Source organism: Delphinapterus leucas, chromosome 14 (genome assembly GCF_059928025.1).
Source record: "Delphinapterus leucas isolate spDelLeu-1000000601 "Yukka" chromosome 14, BTC_Dleu_Yukka2, whole genome shotgun sequence".
Lineage (NCBI taxonomy): Eukaryota > Metazoa > Chordata > Mammalia > Artiodactyla > Monodontidae > Delphinapterus > Delphinapterus leucas.
Genome location: NC_143142.1, coordinates 65,862,094 through 65,881,193, shown reverse-complemented (window position 1 = coordinate 65,881,193; position 19,100 = coordinate 65,862,094). Strand labels below are relative to the sequence as shown.

General features: G+C 38.4%; 1 protein-coding gene across 4 annotated transcripts in view; it reads left to right on the top strand.

Annotated features, from left to right (window-relative positions):
- ACAA2 (acetyl-CoA acyltransferase 2) overlaps positions 1-18,733 on the top strand; it is a 43,547-nt gene extending 24,814 nt beyond the window's left edge. For 3 of the 4 annotated variants that reach the window (XM_089895176.1, XM_089895174.1, XM_022584504.3), the window contains 7 exons: positions 558-674; positions 2,121-2,268; positions 4,118-4,293; positions 4,831-4,960; positions 7,895-7,965; positions 16,927-17,081; positions 18,313-18,733. In XM_089895176.1, coding sequence (XP_089751302.1) covers positions 558-674; positions 2,121-2,268; positions 4,118-4,293; positions 4,831-4,960; positions 7,895-7,965; positions 16,927-17,081; positions 18,313-18,397 — 882 coding nt within the window. In that variant the 3' untranslated portion in view covers positions 18,398-18,733. Of the gene's footprint in view, positions 1-557; positions 675-2,120; positions 2,269-4,117; positions 4,294-4,830; positions 4,961-7,894; positions 7,966-16,926; positions 17,082-18,286 lie in introns of all 4 variants that reach the window. The other variant, XM_089895175.1, reaches the window with a different exon arrangement.
- Positions 18,734-19,100: the final 367 nt, after the last annotated feature.

Genomic DNA, 19,100 nt, shown 5'->3' with positions numbered 1-19,100 from the left:
CCTGGAGGGTTGTTCTTTGCTGTTTTTCTGAGAAGTGCAAATAGTAGAAAAATTTGGAAGAATGAAACAGGTTCCTCTTTATGAGTCCTCTAGGTTAACCTAGTTCTTATATATCTGTGGTCTCCTTCAGATTCATCCATTAATAGGGTAAATTTTACTTTTGCCTTTTTAAAGGATTTATTCTTTATTATCTGCTGGCTATCTGTACATTTATATCAGACATTAATATCTATGCTAATTTTCAATATTTGTATTGAGTTAAGAATTACCATTCCTTGTCAAAATGTAGGTAGGATTTGTTACTTCTGCACAAATGATTGAAGTCTGTTCGTTTTTTTTTCTCCTTGTATCTTGGGAATGGATATTTTAGCATTTGCTTTGCAATTACTTTACACATATTTCCCTTTGAGACACTGTAATGGGGAAGTTTTACTGTTTAGCGAGGGTATGTTGCTTATTAGCTTTACTGTTGGTTTACTGCTTAATACATACTTTTAAGTACATACTTCTGTCACAATAAAAGGTTTCATTGTTGTCATTCATTTGTTTCTAAATAGGAAATTTGTGTTAAAGACTCTGAAATTGTCTTGTGTGGAGGAACTGAAAGCATGAGCCAGGCTCCCTTCTATGTCAGAAATATTCGTTTTGGAACTACGTTTGGATCAGATCTCAAGGTTGGAACCATTAAAATTTTTAAAGATTATTTCTTATGCTATTGTACTATAATTTCAATAACAGCATTTTGGGGTAGAGAAAAAATTTTAAACCAATTTTGTTAATAGGGGATTGGCAAAATATGAATGATTTGAAATTTGTAAACTATTTCGTAGTTGTTAATTTTGACATTTTAACTCACATAAAATTAGACTTTATCTCGGCACATCTTTGGTAGTGGCATTAACACCTAGGCAGATGGAGGAAGAGAAGGAGTGGATTAAAAAGATGGGCAAAGGTTGAATTAATCTCTCTACTGAATAATTGGTAAACCAAATAATTAAATCTTTACCAAGATTTATGGAAATTTTATTTCTGGAGCAATCTCCATTGAATAGATTTCTTCTTTATCACAGAAAACATTCTCCTCAAATATAGTTTATAGCGTCCCAAATCAGTCAGATAAAAAATGACCCTTTGAGAACTGCCTGAGTAGTACTGAAAAAAAGTGATAGGGACTTCCCTCGTGGGACAGTGATTAAGACTCCACACCCCCAATGCAGGGGGCCCAGGTTCGATCCCTGGTCAGGGAACTAGATCCCACACGCATGCCGCAGCTAAGAGTTCGCGTGCCACAACTAAGGAGCCCACCTGCCTCAACTAAGACCTGGTGCAACCAAATAAATAAATATTTTTTAAAAAAAGAATGATAGTATGCTGTCCTTTGGATTTCCCAGTCGTAATCATTGATTTATCCCGTTCACCCAGTTTCTCACCTTGCCTTTTTGAAAGTTGAAAGGAGTAAGACTTAGAAAATATGAGGTAATATTTAAGATACCTAATATATTTAAGAAAACCTTTGGGAAGACAGGTCAGTGACTCAAAAGGTGACAAGGCAGTCTGGAAGAAACAGGTGGAGTACATTTATCAGAGACTTAACTAATTGGATAACAAATACCAACCGTTACTCAAGGAGCCTATTCCAGGCTCTTTTCAACCTTGTAGTAACAGCTGATTGAACCAGCTGTTCCTACCACAGAAGGCATGGGATGGAAAAAGAGCAGAGCCGTATGCTTTTGTAAGGGGCTTGTAACTGCTTTACAAAGGTGGCTGCAGGGAAGTGTTGCATGAGGACACTGTGAAGTTTCTTACAAAATGGAACCACAAGGGTTTAAGTTTTGATTGTGGGGTGAGTTCCTGTGTGTGTCACCCTGCACGTTTAGCACTGTTGGCTCTCTTTAGAGCCCTGCATTTAGAGAGGAGGGTGTGTGCATTTTATTATGGTGTTGGATGGTTTTAAAAAAATGTCTCAGAACCGAATATAAATCTTAATACTAAATGCTTATCAGAAAATCTAATTTTACTATTTTTATTGGAACTGTTGATTATTTAAATTTAAAGAAATGATAGCATATTACTTTCAAAAGATACGCTTTACGGATCATTTTATTAATTTCTTTTAATAGCTGGAAGACTCTTTGTGGACAGGATTAACAGATCAGCATATCCAAATCCCAATGGCAATTACTGCAGAGAATCTTGCTGTAAAACATAAAATAAGCAGAGAAGACAGCGACAAATATGCCCTGCAGTCACAGCAGAGGTGGAAAGCTGGTCGGTGAAATTGTTTATTATAGATATCTATAGAAAGAAAACTAGGAAAGATTTTTATCATTTTAGATTATAAAGGTCATATTAGTTTAAAAGTATACCTTTAGAAAACCACAGTTTTTCATTATTCCTTTTTTTTAATGATTAAATATTCTATAATTGCAAATTAACTGGGTGTTTCTCTTTTGAAGTATGTGAATACTAATTAAAAAGTAGTATGGTTAATTAGCCCTATCCGGACACTTGAATTTTGCCCCAAACTCGTCAGCAGAAGACTCTGAGGGCTATGATACACTCCATCAGAGACGATGGCTCACTGGGACAGCTGGGACAGAGAGGATGTCCTCCCCCGAGAGGCATATTATATGCACAAGAAGGGGATGATATGTTTGGGAAAGACCCATTGGGTATCCTTTTATGACTTCTCTCTCCCATTCCTAATTGAGAATCCTTGCGCCTGACTCAGAGACCCAGAACTAGTCCAAGGCCCTAGATGTGGTGCCATGGTGCCCTTGTGTAACATTGCACACTGCTGGTGAGCCAGTCCAAAACGAGCAACATGACAGCCATTCTTTTATCAGTATGGTGAGTTGAAGAAATTTGTTAGTCCTCTGAAAAGGGTTTTGAAAACTAAACTATTATAAATGAGCAGAAACTCTTATTTAGGGGTATTAAATACTTGGAATAGTGAGGATAAAGTTCATTTTAGCATTTCAAGAGGGATAAGTCTAATGGAGCCAATCCAACTCATCCTCTGTTTTTTGGTTACACATTTAAGTGAAAGGGTATTGGTGTAGAGGTCAAGCGTTATCAGCCTATTTCTAGTTTTGCCACATACAGTTTTTCTGACTTCAGTCAAGTCATTTGTTCACCAAGTATTTATTCACTGAGCTAATAACACAGATAAAAATATTTGCCTTCCCTTTTTCCTAACAGAGTTGTTGTGAGAACCAAATAAGGAAAGTGTTAGCCTGCTATAAAGTGATATCAAAATTAAGGTCATATTATTCCTGGCTTATTCTATTTCTGAAGCTTTATATTACTATTGTCCAGTCCACTCAGTGGAGATGGAAGTAGGTAAGCTGTTTTACTTAGAATTGTGTCAGTAATAGCACGTATAATTTCTTCAGGTTGCCTGTCATTAAATTTCAGTCATAGATTACTTGGTGACATAGACAACTTGGTAACTTTTTTTCTTATTGTGGTAAGAACACTTAACGTGGGATCTATCCTCTTAATAAAATTTTAAGCGCACAATACATTATTATTGACTGTAGGTGCAGCTTGGTAACTTTTTAATTACTTCATGTCTCACCCAGAGAAGTTAAAAAAGGGCATGAAATCCATTCAGTGCCATTACACCTGTAGGTAACAAACACTAATAGTCTAGCAGTACCTTGTAAAAAAAAATCGGAAATTGTAATTTTAAAAAGGTACAGAACGCATCTGCATGGATGATAGTATATTAAATCCTCCAATAGGCAAGGTAAGTTATGTAAGTAATAAAGGCTTATATTAAAATAGACTGAGATATACTGAAATATAGGGACTGAAACTAAACTGAAATATTAAATTAAACTGAAATATGGGGACTTAATTAAATTAAACTGAAATATAGGGACTGAAACATTAAATTAAACTGAAATATAGGGACTTCCCTGGCAGTCCAGTGGTTAGGACTCTGCGCTTCCACTGCAAGGGGCACGGGTTCCACACCTGGTTGGGGAACTAAGATCCTGCAAGCTGTGTGGTGCAGCCTAAATTAATAAATTGAAGGATATATTTGATTTCATTTTTCTGCTTTCTGTTATTTTTTCCCCCTGTCTTATGAATAGTCTTTCTACTATTTCAGCTAATGATGCTGGTTACTTTAATAATGAGATGGCACCAATTGAGGTGAAGACAAAGAAAGGAAAACAGACAGTGCAGGTAGATGAACATGCTCGGCCCCAAACAACCCTGGAGCAGTTAAATAAACTTCCTCCAGTGTTCAAGAAAGAAGGAACCGTCACTGCAGGGAACGCATCGGTAGGTAGTGCCACGGATTATCTTGAACTCTTCCTGATGTGTTCAATGCAAAATAATCATGCAGTACCTTTTAGATACCTTTCATGCTAGTCTTTGCTTATCTAGCTTAAGCTAGTAGTGTTCATATTCTATTAATTTGGGTTTTCATAGTCCAAAATAAAATATTTTAGCCAGGAGCCCTTATATAATACTTTTCCAATTTCTTAGTCTTTTCAGAATGTTAGAAGGAAATCTACCTGGCTTATTATTTTAGTTTTTCTTCCTCATGTATACAACTCATCAGATTTCTTCTTACATCTACCCACATCTGGTTATAAGCTTTTTCTTGACATTCTTTCCTATTTTCCCTTAGTGAGGTTGTATTCTGTGCCTAAAACAATCTCTTTAACCCAGCAGTGTGCCACTAATACTACTTGTATCCCAAATTATGGCACTGCTTCCTATGTGTTGCCATAATCCTAATACCACTCCATTAGTTCAAACCTTGATTAACTCTATTCTTTTACCCTCTAGTTAACATCTGTTTTTGTTTCCAAGGGGATTTCTGATGGTGCTGGAGCTGTTATCATAGCTAGTGAAGATGCTGTTAAAAAACATAACTTCACACCACTGGCAAGAATTGTGGGCTATTTTGTGTCTGGATGTGATCCCGCTATCATGGGTATTGGTAAGTTTGTAGTGAAACAAACTGGTTCTGTTACATTTCTGAAGATAAGGCTTCTTTGGCATTCAGATTCCTGAAACAGTAGCCAAATCAAGGGCACTTGTAGAGAAAAGGAGATTGTTAATCAATCATTTAAACAACTTATCTTTATGAAAAACTGTGCCAGGCATAATAGGAAGATCAAGACCATGTAAACTCCTTCTGGGCAGTAATCGTGTCCCGTTGTCCATTTAAGATACATAAAATTAACACACGGTAAACAACATAGAAGGATTACGAGGTACTGATAAGACAGAAGATAACGTGAGATGGAAAAATCATAGGGTGAAATAGAGAAGATACACACCCCACTGGGTGTTTTACACATGGTCCTTAATATATCTCATTTAATCTTCCCACAACTCTAGTAACTGCTTTGTGAGTCTTTTTTTTTTCTTTATTACAGTCTTAAAAGCTTACTAGCTTTCAGCTACCCGCTGTCAGCAAAATATAACTTTCATCTTAGAAATGGAAGGTAGCTTGAAAAATTAAATATCTGTATGTTGGTATGGCATTCATCATTTTGGTATCTAGGGCAGTGGTTCCCAACCCCAAATGATGATCAGAATCTACCCATGACCCTACTCCACCCCAAGGTTTTGTTTCAGTAGGTCCAGGGTAGAGCCTAGGAATGTGGGGTTTTTTCAGTGTACCTTGATTGTTTTGATGATCAACCATATTTATTTGATAGAGGTAAGTAGTTATTTTATAGTTTTCAGTTTAACCTCATTTAAGAGGTTCTGATACATTTTGACATAGTTAGTGAGCAAGAAAATGTAGTTTTTCTTCCTTCTGTTTCAGGGCCTGAATGTTTGCCCCGTAGTACAATAAATGCCATTGAAATGCCTCTTCAGCCAGGGCAGCTCTTGCTTTATCTGTTACAGGGTTTCATTTGTAGAAAGGATTCCAGTGCTTCAAAAGAAATGAGTTAAAAACCAGCTCAAAGCACTTCTGATGAGATGCTTATAGCCCCCAAAGGTACCCAAGGTTACACAGCTGTTAGTGGTAGGAGCTAGCACTAGGAGTCAAGTGTCCTTTTCCCAACAAGAATACTCTACCTTCCTGAGTCCCAGTAAATAGCAGAGTGGTATGGAAACAGTCCTTTAAAATTTAGCTTGCGTGGCCTTCCCTGGTGGCGCAGTGGTTGAGAGTCCGCCTGCCGATGCAGGGGACATGGGTTCGTGCCCCGGTCCGGGAAGATCCCACGTGCCGCGGAGCGGCTGGGCCCATGAGCCATGGCCGCTGAGCCTGCGCATCTGGAGCCTGTGCTCTGCAACGGGAGAGGCCACAACAGTGAGAGGCCCGCGTAACGAAAAAAGAAAAACAAAAAAATTAGCTTGTGGCCTAGCATATTGTTACAATTGAGTGTAATGATTCTAGTTAATATGAACACATTTAGTCATGCTGACTGTGGTTATGAAGACATGGAAGTATGTACAATGGTTTTATACCCTCAGCTTTTAGTTCTGTGTACCTTTCACCCCTGTAGGATACTTCACCCCCTGACCATGCTGGATAACTGATGCTCTTCTATCGACTACCCATCCCATTTTCATGTCTTAGAGATACAAAGAGAATCTGGAATTAGATTCTGTATTAAATCAGTAGCCAGTATAGAACTGATGCTTTAAATCGAAAAGTGTTAATTGGATGGCCCTGCCAATCAGCAGACTGTTGTCCAAGAAACTTTTTAACTAGGTGACAAAATTAATTACATTGTATTTAGATTGTGTTTTGCTTTTCTTATAAAGACTGATTTCCCATTTTACCTTGGGTATGTTTGTGAAACTTGATACAGAATATTTGACTACTTGAATTCAACAAAACACAACCACATATTTTTCTTTTTAGACATTTATGGCAATTTCATTCTCTAAGAACCGATAGAGAAGTAGATAATCATCCCTAGCCAGATTTTTTTTTTTTGGAAAGAAATATCAATTTACTTAAAAATTATGAGCAGTATTAAACTGTCATTAGTGATCATCAGAAATCTGGGAGCTAAAGTTTATTTCAAAAGTTTTTTAAGGTGGATTTGCATTTCTTCAGTGGGGGTTATGTTTTACTTCAAATCTCTGCTTACCATTGGAGTTAAAAACGTCTCCTTGCTTCAGATATCTTTTCCCTAAAGTGCCTGGTAGCTTCCTATCTTACTATGCCCATATGGAGATACTACTGCTGTTTCTTGCCTTTTGTCCAAATGGGCCTGAAAATTCAGTGTAGCCACAGTCACTTCTATACTGGGAATACATATGATTTGTATCCCAGGAGAGCGCTCAGTCTGCCTTACCATTTGGTATTAAGAATGATCTATACATGGGAATTCCCTGGTGCTCCTGTGGTTAGGACTTGGCGCTTTCACTGCTGTGGCCCCGGTTCAATCCCTGGTTGGGGAACTAAGATCCCACAAGCTGCACAAAGAGGCCAAAAATTTTTTTAAATAAAATAAAAAAAACAAACATTAAAAAAAAGAGCAAAAAAACACCTATGTGTGTATGTACATAGATGTGTATATAAATTTGTGGAACCAATGAGCTTCGATCTCTCAATATTACCATGAGGGAAATAGGAGTTCATTAATAAAGGAAGACTTTGTAGAAAAAAAAAAGAATGATCTATACAAAACCCCATATGACTCCTTTGGCTGTTTGAACTCTTAAAGTCACTTATGGTAGAACTTTTCATGTTAAGTCTCTTATCTACAACTTGCATAAACAGCTTTTCACCCTGGTCCCATTTCCTGTTTCTTTATTGTCATATCATTTAGTATTGTGTGCTATCAGGGTGGCAAGATTTTCAGCTACTAACTGTCACTTTATTTCCTCCTTACTTACCTGATTAGTAAAGATGGAGAAATTTGATACTTATAAGATGAAATTGGGTTTTGTTCTTATACAGGTCCTGTCCCTGCTATCAATGGGGCACTGAAGAAAACAGGACTAAGTCTTAAGGATATGGATTTGGTAGAAGTAAGTGTTCTACTTTTTTTACAGCACAGATAAACCACCAACTTCTATTGCATAAATGGCTTTAGTTTGATTTTTATAGCTCTTTTTGTTTTAGTACCATTAAACTTTCCAAATGATGTGAATCTAAATAAGTATTACTTTCATTACATGCCTGTATTGGCATATAATCAGGCCATACCTGATTAAAATGCCTTATTTATATTTGAATAATTAAAAGAGCCTGATTTCTTCTACTAAAGTATAAACTCTTAGAAACTTTTTATGACGTCGTAAGATTCTACTACATTTTAGACTATTAATGTTCCTGTTGAATTGAATTGAATGTTATATAAGGTGGGTGAGAAATAAGTAACTTTACCCTTATTTTATGGATTAAAGTGAAAAAATACAGGTAAAAAATTGACCTAATAGAAAAACAATAATCTGATCCCAAATCTAAAAGATTCTTGCACTTCTGCCAAGTTAACAACCACCCCCATCCCCCAAACTTACCTTTGGCTTTTACACCATAGTGTGGCTTGATTTGGAATGCACCTATCATAATTTTTGGCATTGGAAACTTAAATTTATTGCAAGAGTGATTTGTTTAATGTTAATTTAAAACAAAGGCATCTTAAATATTTAGTACAATTAAAAGAAAGGATAAAGAAAATGCTTAAAAATGGATTATATACATTCTACATTTGGGGAGTATTTGAAAATTTTAGGTAATTAAGCTACTTGATATTGGGAAATAACTAATATAACAAAGGAAATCTCTCTATTTAAACTGATAGAGAAAGGGTCTTTTCACTCTAGGCACATGTGTGACATCCTCTGTGGTAATCTCTCACCAAGTAACTGTGGTTTCAGATGAATGGTTTATCCTTAAATCTCTTCTTCCATTCTTTGGTGGTCATAGCTCAGAGCTTCAAAGGGGGCTGCTTAATTACCATATTTGTATTAGCAAATAAGTACCATTAAATTTCTGACTTTAGATTTCACACTTAAAACTTGAAATATGTCAGCTCCGCAGAGCTATTCATCACCATTTATAGATGTATAAACACTCAAAGACATAGCTCTCAACACCCTGACATGATTGTCTTTGGGACTTCTGATGATCGTGAGGTCATTTTTCCTAGGTCTTTATTCCTGTCCTGCCCCTTTTCCTGCGTCTTTATTCCTGTCCTGCCCCTATGTTCTTCAGAAGCAATTTTTTTTTTTAGATTCCATATATATGTGTTAGCGTACAGTATTTGTTTTTCTGTTTCTGACTTAATGCACTCTGTATGACAGTCTCTTGGTCCATCCACCTCACTACAAATAACTCAATTTCATTTCTTTTTATGGCTGAGTAATATTCCATTGTATATATGTACCACATCTTCTTTATCCATTCATCTGTTGCTGGACACTTAGGTTGCTTCCATGTCCTGGCTACTGTAAATAGAGCTACAGTGAACATTGTGGTACATGACTCTTTTTGAATTATGGTTTTCTCAGGGTATATGCCCAGTAGTGGGATTGCTGGGTCATATACTAGTTCTATTTTTAGTTTTTTAAAGAACCTCCATACTGTTCTCCATAGTGGCAGTATCAATTTACATTCCTGCCAACAGAGCAAGAGGGTTCCCTTACCTCCACACACCCTCTAGCATTTATTCTTTGTAGATTTTTTGATGATGGCCATTCTGAGTGGTGTGAGGTGATACCTCATTGTAGTTTTGATTTGCATTTCTCTAATGATTAGTGATGTTGAGCATTCATGTGTTTGTTGGCAATCTGTATATCTTCTTTGGAGAAAGCTCTGTTTAGGTCTTCCACCCATTTTTAGATTGGGTTGTTTGTTCTTTTGATATTGAGCTGCATGAGCTCCTTGTATATTTTGGAGATTAATTCTTTGTCAGTTGCTTCATTTGCAAAAATTTTCTCCCATTCTGAGGGTTGTCTTTTGGTCTTGTTTATGGTTTCCTTTGCTGTGCAAAAGCTTTTAAGTTTCATTAGGTCCCATTTGTTTATTTTTGTTTTTATTTCCATTTGTCTGTGAGCTGGGTCAAAAAGGATCTTGCTGTGATTTATGTCATAGAGTGTTCTGCCTATGTTTTCTTCTAAGAGTTTGATGGTGTCTGGCCTTACATTTAGGTCTTTAATCCATTTTGAGTTTATTTTTGTGTATGGTGTTAGGGAGTGTTCTAATTTCATTCTTTTACATGTAGCTATCCAGTTTTCCCAGCACCACTTATTGAAGAGGCTGTCTTTTCTCCATTGTATATTCTTGCCTCCTTTATCAAAGATAAGGTAACCATATGTGTGTGGATTTATCTCTGGGCTTTCTATCCTGTTCCGTTGATCTATATTTCTGTTTTTGTGCCAGTACCATACTTCCTTGATTACTGTAGCTTTGTAGTATAGTCTGAAGTCAGGAAGCCTGATTCCTTCAACTCCAGTTTTCTTTCTCAAGATTGCTTTGGCTGTTCAGGGTCTTTTGTGTTTCCATACAAATTGTGAAATTTTTCTTCTAGTTCTGTGATGAATGCCATTGGTAGTTTGATAGGGTTTGCATTGAATCTGTGAATTGCTTTGGGTACTATAGTCATTTTCACAATGTTGATTCTGCCAATCCAAGAACATGATATATCTTTCCATCTGTTTGTATCATCTTTAATTTCTTTCAGCAGTGTCTTACAGTTTTCTGCATACAGGTCTTTTGTCTCCTTAGGTAGGTTTATTCCTAGGTATTTTATTCTTTTTGTTGCAATGGTAAATGGGAGTGTTTCCTTAATTTCTCTTTAAGATTTTTTGGCGTTAGTGTATAGAAATGCAAGAGATTTCTATGCATTAATTTTGTATGCTGCTACTTTACCAGATTCATTGATTAGCTCTAGTAGTTTTCTAGTAGCATCTTTGGGATTCTCTATGTATAGTATCATGACATCAGCAAACAGTGACAGTTTTACTTCTTCTTTTCGATTTGGATTTGTTTTATTTCTTTTTCTTCTCTCATCTCTGTGACTAAAACTCCAAAACTATGTTGAATGATAGCGGAGAGAGTGAGCAACCTTGCCTTGTTCCTGATCTTAGAGGAAAAGGTTTCAGTTTCTCACCATTGAGAACGATGCTGGCTGTGGGTTTGTCATATATGACCTTTATTATGTTGAGGTAAGTTCCCTCTATGCCTACTTTCTGGAAGATTTTTATCATACATGGGTATTGAATTTTGTCTAAAGTTTTTTCTACATTTTTTGAGAGGATCATATGATTTTTCTCCTTCAATTTGTTAATATGGTGTATCACATTGATTGATTTGTGTATATTGAAGAATCCTTGCATTCCTGGGGTAAACCCCACTTGATCATGGTGTATGATCCTTTTAATGTGCTGTCGGATTCTGTTTGCTAGTATTTTGTTCAGGATTTTTGCCTGTATGTTCATCAGTGATACTGATCTGTAGTTTTATTTTTTTGTAACATCTTTGTCTGTTTTGGTATCAGGGTGATGGTGGCCTCATAGAATGAGTTTGGGAGTGTTCCTCCCTCTGCTATATTTTGGAAGCGTTTGAGAAGGATAGGTGTTAGCTCTTCTCTAAATGTTTGATAGAATTCGCCTGTGAAGCCATCTGGTCCTGGACTTTTGTTTGCTGGAAGATTTTTAATCACAGTTTCAATTTCAGTGCTTGTAATTGGTCTGTTTATATTTTCTGTTTCTTCCTGGTTCAGTCTTGGGAGGTTGTGCATTTCTAAGAATGTGTCCATTTCTTCCAGGTTGTCCATTTTATTGGCATATAGTTCCTTGTAGTAATCTCTCATGATCCTTGTATTTCTGCAGTGTCAGTTGTTACTTCTCCTTTTTCATTTCTAATTCTATTGACTTGAGTCTTCTTCCTTTTTTTCTTGATGAGTCTGACTAGTGGTTTATCAATTTTGTTTATCTTCTCAAAGAACCAGCGTTTAGTTTTATTGATCTTAGCTATTGTTTCCTTCTTTTCTTTTTCATTTATTTCTGATCTGATCTTTATGATTTCTTTCCTTCTGCTAACTTTGGGGTTTTTTTGTTTTTCTTTCTCTAATTGCTTTAGGTGTAAGGTTAGGTTCTTTATTTGAGATGTTTCTTGTTCCTTGAGGTAGGATTGTAGTGCTATACTTCCCTCTTAGAACTGCTTTTGCTGCATCCCATAGGTTTTAGGTCATCATGTTTTCATTGTCATTTGTTCCTAGGTATTTTTTGACTTCCTCTGATTTCTTCAGTGATCTCTTGGTTATTTAGTAGTATATTGTTTAGCCTACATGTGTTTGTATTTTTTACAGAATTTTTCCTGTAATTGATATCTAGTCTCAGCGTTGTGGTTGGAAAAGATACTTGAGGGCTTCCCCGGTGGCACAGTGGTTGAGAGTCTGCCTGCCGATGCAGGCGACACAGGTTTGTGCCCCGGTCCAGGAGGATCCCACATGCTGCGGAGCAGCTGGGCCCGTGAGCCATGGCTGCTGAGCCTGCGCATCCGGAGCCTGTGCTCTGCAACGGGAGAGGCCACAATAGTGAGAGGCCCGCGTACCGCAAAAAAAAAAAAAAAAAAAAAAAAACTCTGAAAGATACTTGCTACGATTTCAATTTTCTTAAGTTTACCAAAGTTTATTTGTGACCCAAGATATGATCTATCCTGGAGAATGTTCCATGAGCACTTGAGAAGAAAGTGTATTCTGTTGTTTTTGGATGGAATGTCCTATAAATATCAATTAAGTCCATCTTGTTTAATGTATCATTTAAAACTTGTGTTTCCTTATTTATTTTCATTTTGGATGATCTGTCTATTCGTGAAAGTGGGGTGTTAAAGTCCCCTAGTATGAATATATTACTGTCGATTTCCCCTTTTATGGCTGTTAGCATTTGCCTTAAGTATTGAGGTGCTCCTATGTTGGGTGCATAAATATTTACAATTGTTATATCTTCTTCTTGGATTGATCCCTTGATCATTATGTAGTGTCCTTCTTTGTCTCTTGTAATAGAGTTTATTTTAAAGTCTATTTTGCCTGACATGAAAATTGCTACTCCAGCTTTCTTTTGATTTCCATTTGCATGGAATATCTTTTTCCATCCCCTCACTTTCAGTCTGTATGTGTCCCTAGGTCTAAAGTGGGTCTCTTGTAGGCACCAAATATACAGGTCTTGGTTTTGTATCCATTCAGCCAATCTATGTCTTTTGGTTGGAGCATTTAATCCGTTTACATTTAAGGTAGTTATCGATATGTGTGTTCCTATTACCATTTTCTTAATTACTTTGGGTTTGTTATTGTAGGTCTTTTCCTTCTCTTGTGTTTCCTGCCTAGAGAAGTTCCTTAATGATTTGTTGTAGAGCTGGTTTGATGTTGCCAAATTCTCTTAGCTTTTGCTTGTCTGTAAAGGTTTAAATTTCTCCATCGAATCTGAATGAGATCATTGCTGGGTAGAGTAATCTTGGTTGTAGGTTTTTCCCTTTCATCACTTTAAATATGTCCTGCCACTCCCTTGTGGCTTGCAAAGGTTCTGCTGAAAGATCAGATGTTAATCTTATGGGGATTCTCTTGAATGTTATTTGTTCCTTTTCCCTTGCTGCTTTTAATATTTTTTCTTTGTATTTAATTTTTGTTAGTTGATTGATATGTGTCTTGGCGTGTTTCTCCTTGGATTTATCCTGTATGGGACTCTCTGTGCTTCTGGACTTGATTGACTATTTCCTTTCCCACATTAGGGAAGTTTTCAACTATAATCTCTTAAAATATTTTCTCAGTCCCTTTCTTTTTCTCTCCTTCTTCTGGGACCCCTATAATTTGAATGTTGGTGTGTTTAATGTTGTCCCAGAGGTCTCTGAGACTGTCCTCAATTCTTTTCATTCTTTTTTGTTTATTCTGCCCTGAGGCAGTTATTTCCACTATTTTATCTTCCAGGTCACTTATCCATTCTTCTGCCTCAGTTATTCTGCTATTGATTCCTTCTAGAGAATTTTTAATTTCATTTATTGTGTTCTTCATCGTTGTTTGTTTGCTCTTTAGTTCTTCTATGTCCTTGTTAAACGTTTCTTGTATTTTCTCCATTCTATTTCCAAGATTTTAGATCATCTTTACTATCATTACTCTGAATTCTTTTTCAGGTAGACTGCCTATTTCCTCTTCATTTGTTTGGTCTGTTGGATTTTTACCTTGCTCCTTCATCTGCTGTGTCTTTCTCTGTCTTCTCATTTTGCTTAGCTTACTGTGTTTTGGGGTCTCCTTTTCATAGGCTGCAGGTTTGTAGCTCCCATTGTTTTTGGTGTCTGCCCCTAGTGGCTAATGTTGGTTCAGTGGGTTGTGTAGGCTTCCTGGTGGAGGGGACTAGTGCCTTTGTTCTGGTGGGTGAGGCTCGATCTTGTCTTTCTGGTGGGCAGGACGCGTCTGGTGGTGTGTTTTGGGGTGTCTGTGGACTTATTATGATTTTAGGCAGCCTCTCTGCTAATGGGCAGGGTTTTGTTCCTCTCTTGCTAGTTGTTTGGCCTAGGGTGTCCAGCACTGTAGCTTGCTGGTCGTTGAGTGGAGCTGGGTCTTAACATTGAGATGGAGATCTCTGGGAGAGCTTTTGCCGATTGATATTACATGGAGCTGGGAGGTCTCTGGTGGACCAATGTCCTGAACTCGGCTCTCCCACCTCAGAGGCTCAGATGTGACACCCGGCTGGAGCACCAAGACTCTGTCAGCCACCCAGCTCAGAAGAAAATGGAGGAAAAAAAGAAAGAAAGAAAGAGAACGAGAGAGAGAGAGAGAGACAGAGACAGAGAGAGAAAGAAAGAAAGGAATAAAGAAAGAAAGAAAGAATACAATAAAATAAAATTTTTTTAATTATTAAAAATAAAAAAATTTAAAAGTAGTTTAAAAAGAAACAGAGAGCAACCAAACCAAAAAACAAATCCACCAATGATAACAAGCGCTAAAAACTATACAAAACAAACAAAATGGACAGACAGAAAGAACCCTAGGACAAATGGTAGAAGCAAGGCTATACAGACAAAATCACACAAAGAAGCATATACATACACACTAACACAAGGAGAAAAAGGAAAAAAATATATATTTAAAAAAAAAGGAAAAGAGCAACCCAATCAATAAGCAAATCTCCAAATGATAATATGCTCTAAATACTAAACTAAGATAAACATAAAACCAGAAACAAATTAGATGCAGAAAGCAAACCCCCAAGTCTACAGTTGATCCCAAAGTCCACTGCCTCAATTTTGGGATGTTTCGTTGTCTCTTCAGGTATTCCACAGATGCAGGTACATCAATTTAATTGTGGAGATTTAATCTGCTGCTCCTGAGGCTGCTGGGAGAGATTTCCCTTTCTCTTCTTTGTTCGCACAGCTCCCAGGGTTCAGCTTTGGATTTGGCCCCGCCTCTGCGTGTAGGTCACCTGAGGGCATCTGTTCTTCACTCAGACAGGACGGGGTTAAAGGAGCCGCTGATTCGGGGGCTCTGGCTCACTGAGGCCAAGGGAAGGGAGGGGTACAGAATGCGGGGCGAGCCTGCAGTGGCAGAGGCCAGTGTGACATTGTAATAGCCTGAGGCACGACGTGTGTTCTCCTGGAGACGTTGTCCCTGCATCACAGGACCCTGGGAGTGGCAGGCTGCACAGGCTCCCAGGTGGGGAGGTGTGTAGAGTGACCCGTGCTTGCACACAGGATTCTTTGTGGCGGCAGCAGCAGCCTTAACATCTCATGCCCGTCTCTGCGGTCCACGCTGATAGCCACGGCTCATGCCCATCTCTGGAGCTTGTTTAGGCGGTGCTCTGAATCCCTTCTCCTCGCGCACCCTGAAACAATGCTCTCTTGCCTCTTAGGCAGTTCCAGACATTTTCCTGGACTCCCTCCCGTCTAGCTGTGGCACACTAGCCCCCTTCAGGCTGTGTTCACGCAGCCAACCCCCGTCCTCTCCCTGGGATCTGACCTCTGAAGCCTGAACCTCAGCTCCCAGCCACCACCCGTCCCGGTGGGTGAGCAGACAAGCCTCTCAGGCTGGTGAGAGCTGGTCAGTACTGATCCTCTGTGCGGGAATCTCTCCGCTTTGCCCTCTGCACCCCTGTTGCTGCTCTCTCCTCTGCGGCTCTGAAGCTTCCCCTCACCCATCCCCAGTCTCTGCCAGTGAAGGGTCTTCCTAGTGTGTGGAAACTTTTCCTCCTTCACAGCTCCGTCCCAGAGGTGCAGGTCCCATCCCTATTCTTTTGTTTCTGTTTTTTCTTTTTGCTTTTACCCTACCCAGTACATGGGGATTTTCTTGCATTTTGGGAGGTCTGAGGTCTTCTGCCAGCGTTCAGTGGGTGTTCTGTAGGAGCTGTTCCACATGTAGATGTATTTTTGATGTATTTGTGGAGATGAAGGTGAGCTCCACGTCTTACTCTTCCGCCATCTTGAAGCTGTCCCCCCTGACAGTTTATTCTTTATTGTCTGTCGGTTTCTTGGAAGTGTGGCTAGTAGTACTGAGTAGTAGAAATAATAATAGCAACTATTTATTGAATACTTGCTTGTGTCAGATAATACACTAAACACTTAATACCCATGATTTCACTTAACCTTAACAATAACTCTTAAGATGATACGACAGTCACATTTTACCACTGAAGAAATTTGAGTGTCAAGAGAGTTTAAAGAACATCCATATAGCCAAGATTTGAACTGTCCATCTAGCTGCAGAACCTGTGGGCTTTCTACAGTATCCTACTGCCTCTAGTCCAGTATCCATTTATAGTATCGCTGAGGAATTCTTTTCTCTAAGGGATATATTACACTTAAAGTATCACTTAGTAAATATACCCGTTTTCAAACCTGTTATCTTTACAAAGAATGATTGAAGATAAAATAACCTTGCAATGTAATTTAAGTAGAACAAAAAAACGGGATAATTAGCCATTGACAGGACCGGACAGTTCTCAGTTAGAAATAAGTTTGTGAATAAGCATTTTTATTAGTGTTTTGATTGTTTTAAGGTGAATGAAGCTTTTGCTCCCCAGTACTTGGCAGTTGAAAAGAGTTTGGATCTTGACCGAAGTAAAACCAACGTGAATGGAGGGGCCATTGCTTTGGGTCACCCATTAGGGGGATCTGGATCAAGGATTACTGCACACCTGGTTCATGAATTAAGGTACGTGCTAGAAATTGTTGCTTTTCAGATTTGCCATCTTTTGTGTAAATGCATGAATTTGGGTTTCCCCAGAATAATCCAACATTTTTCATTCTTCTTCGTACCGCCTCGCACTACTTCTCACCAGGAACAGGTTATTTGGATACCCCTTTTTCAGTAGACCTTATAGATGACTCAGTTGACTTGTTGGTGCCTCTGCTCTTGGGATGCTCGCTCTTACTCACATTCGCAGTGCAGCCACTCAGCACGTGTTCACTGAGGGCCTAGTGTACATCTGGCCCCATCCCTGGTGCTGGTGCAGAGCAGTGAGCCCGTGATGAGGCCCTGGTTCTCATGGCACTTGCATTCTAGTGCCAGTTATAGGACTGAGACACAATTATTTAAGAAAACAAAATACTGATCTAGGTGCTGTCATTTAAGAAACCTAAGCAAACTGACAATTTGGGTCTGAGCTAAGGTTTTCCTGCATTGTTTCCAGGGTTCCAGGAGGAACCTTCTGTGTGTTTGATACTTTTCCGTTTTAATGGAAGAGCTCCTTCTTCTGTACTGTGTATTTTGGATCATTTTGCTCTGTTAGTAGGGAAATTGGAAACAAAACCAAATATGTCAGGGCAGAAAATCACTCTGCCCCCCTGTGAAGTTAAGGTCAATGGGACTCTCCTGTTTCACTTAATGATTGAGATGAAATGAGTGACTGATGTGCACAAAAGATAATCCCTTGATGGTTTCTCAAGGTTATTCTATCAGGACTGAAGAATTAGAGCAGATGGTACTTTAAAGGTGTCTGATTTTTATGAAAGGGACATGAAATGTTTCTAAATTATCTGACCTTTCATATGGATGAACTTCAGTAATTATACTTATTCTAAGGTTCATAAAAATCTAAAACAAATAAACCAAAGGGGCTGAGTATTTACTCCCCCTTCTTCAACTTCCAGTTTATCCCAACTACCTCCTGTCGTCACTCCTTCCTCACAGCAGCCTAAGCTTTTATATTTGTTTCAGCCTCCCTCTTCTTTGTTACTACTTTTTTTAAAAAAATAAGACTATCCAGCTTTCCAAATTCTTTCTCCTCTTTTCTCCAGTATTGAGGACTGGAAAAAAGATTGAGCTGATGAGCTGAACAAGAATGAATAATGCAAATGTGACCATTATAGATACTATTTATTTAATTATCTAATTCTGTCCATTCTTTATTCAAGTAGATTTCAGCCACTGCTTTCTTTCTTAGGCGGCGGGGTGGAAAATACGCTGTAGGATCGGCCTGCATTGGAGGGGGCCAAGGAATTGCGGTCATCATTGAGAACACAGCTTGAGGAGAGCAGGGAGCCTGCCCTCGTCCACGCTCACATGACTTGGCCAGGCCACAGTACGCCAGGTGACCTTCAGAGAAGCTGTGAAGGTCATGCCATGCCCTGCACTGAGAGTGATTGAGTTTGGTCAAGGAATGGTGAGGCAAAGATGCATTTATCATGAACAAGAGCCCATGCCAGAATAAATTCTCTCAAATTTGTACCAAATATGCTGCATTTCTGAACTAAAATCCAACTATAGAAGGCCTTAAACGGAATTGTATCCTTGCCAAATAACCACCGCTTATGTCTTAGATAATATGATTGCAGGGAGATTGAATAAATTCTGCCTTAACTTCAGCTAATCCTTTCCTATCGTTTCTTGTATTTTTCTAAATTTTTAATTGAGGTAAAATACACATAACATAAAAGTTACCATCTTAATCATTTTTAAGCCTATAGTTCAGTGGCATTAAATACATTCACATTGTTATGCACCCATCACCACAGTGCATCTCCAGAATTCTTTTCATCTTGGAGAACTGAAACTCTACACCCATTAAACAACTCCCCATTCCTCCCTCTCTGCAGCCCTTGGCAACCACCTTCTGCTTTCTGTCTCTATGCAGCTGACTCCAACAGGTCTCTCATATAAGTGGAATCATACAGCACTTGTCCTTTTGTGCCTGGCTTATTGCACATAGCATAATGTTCTCAAGTTCATCCA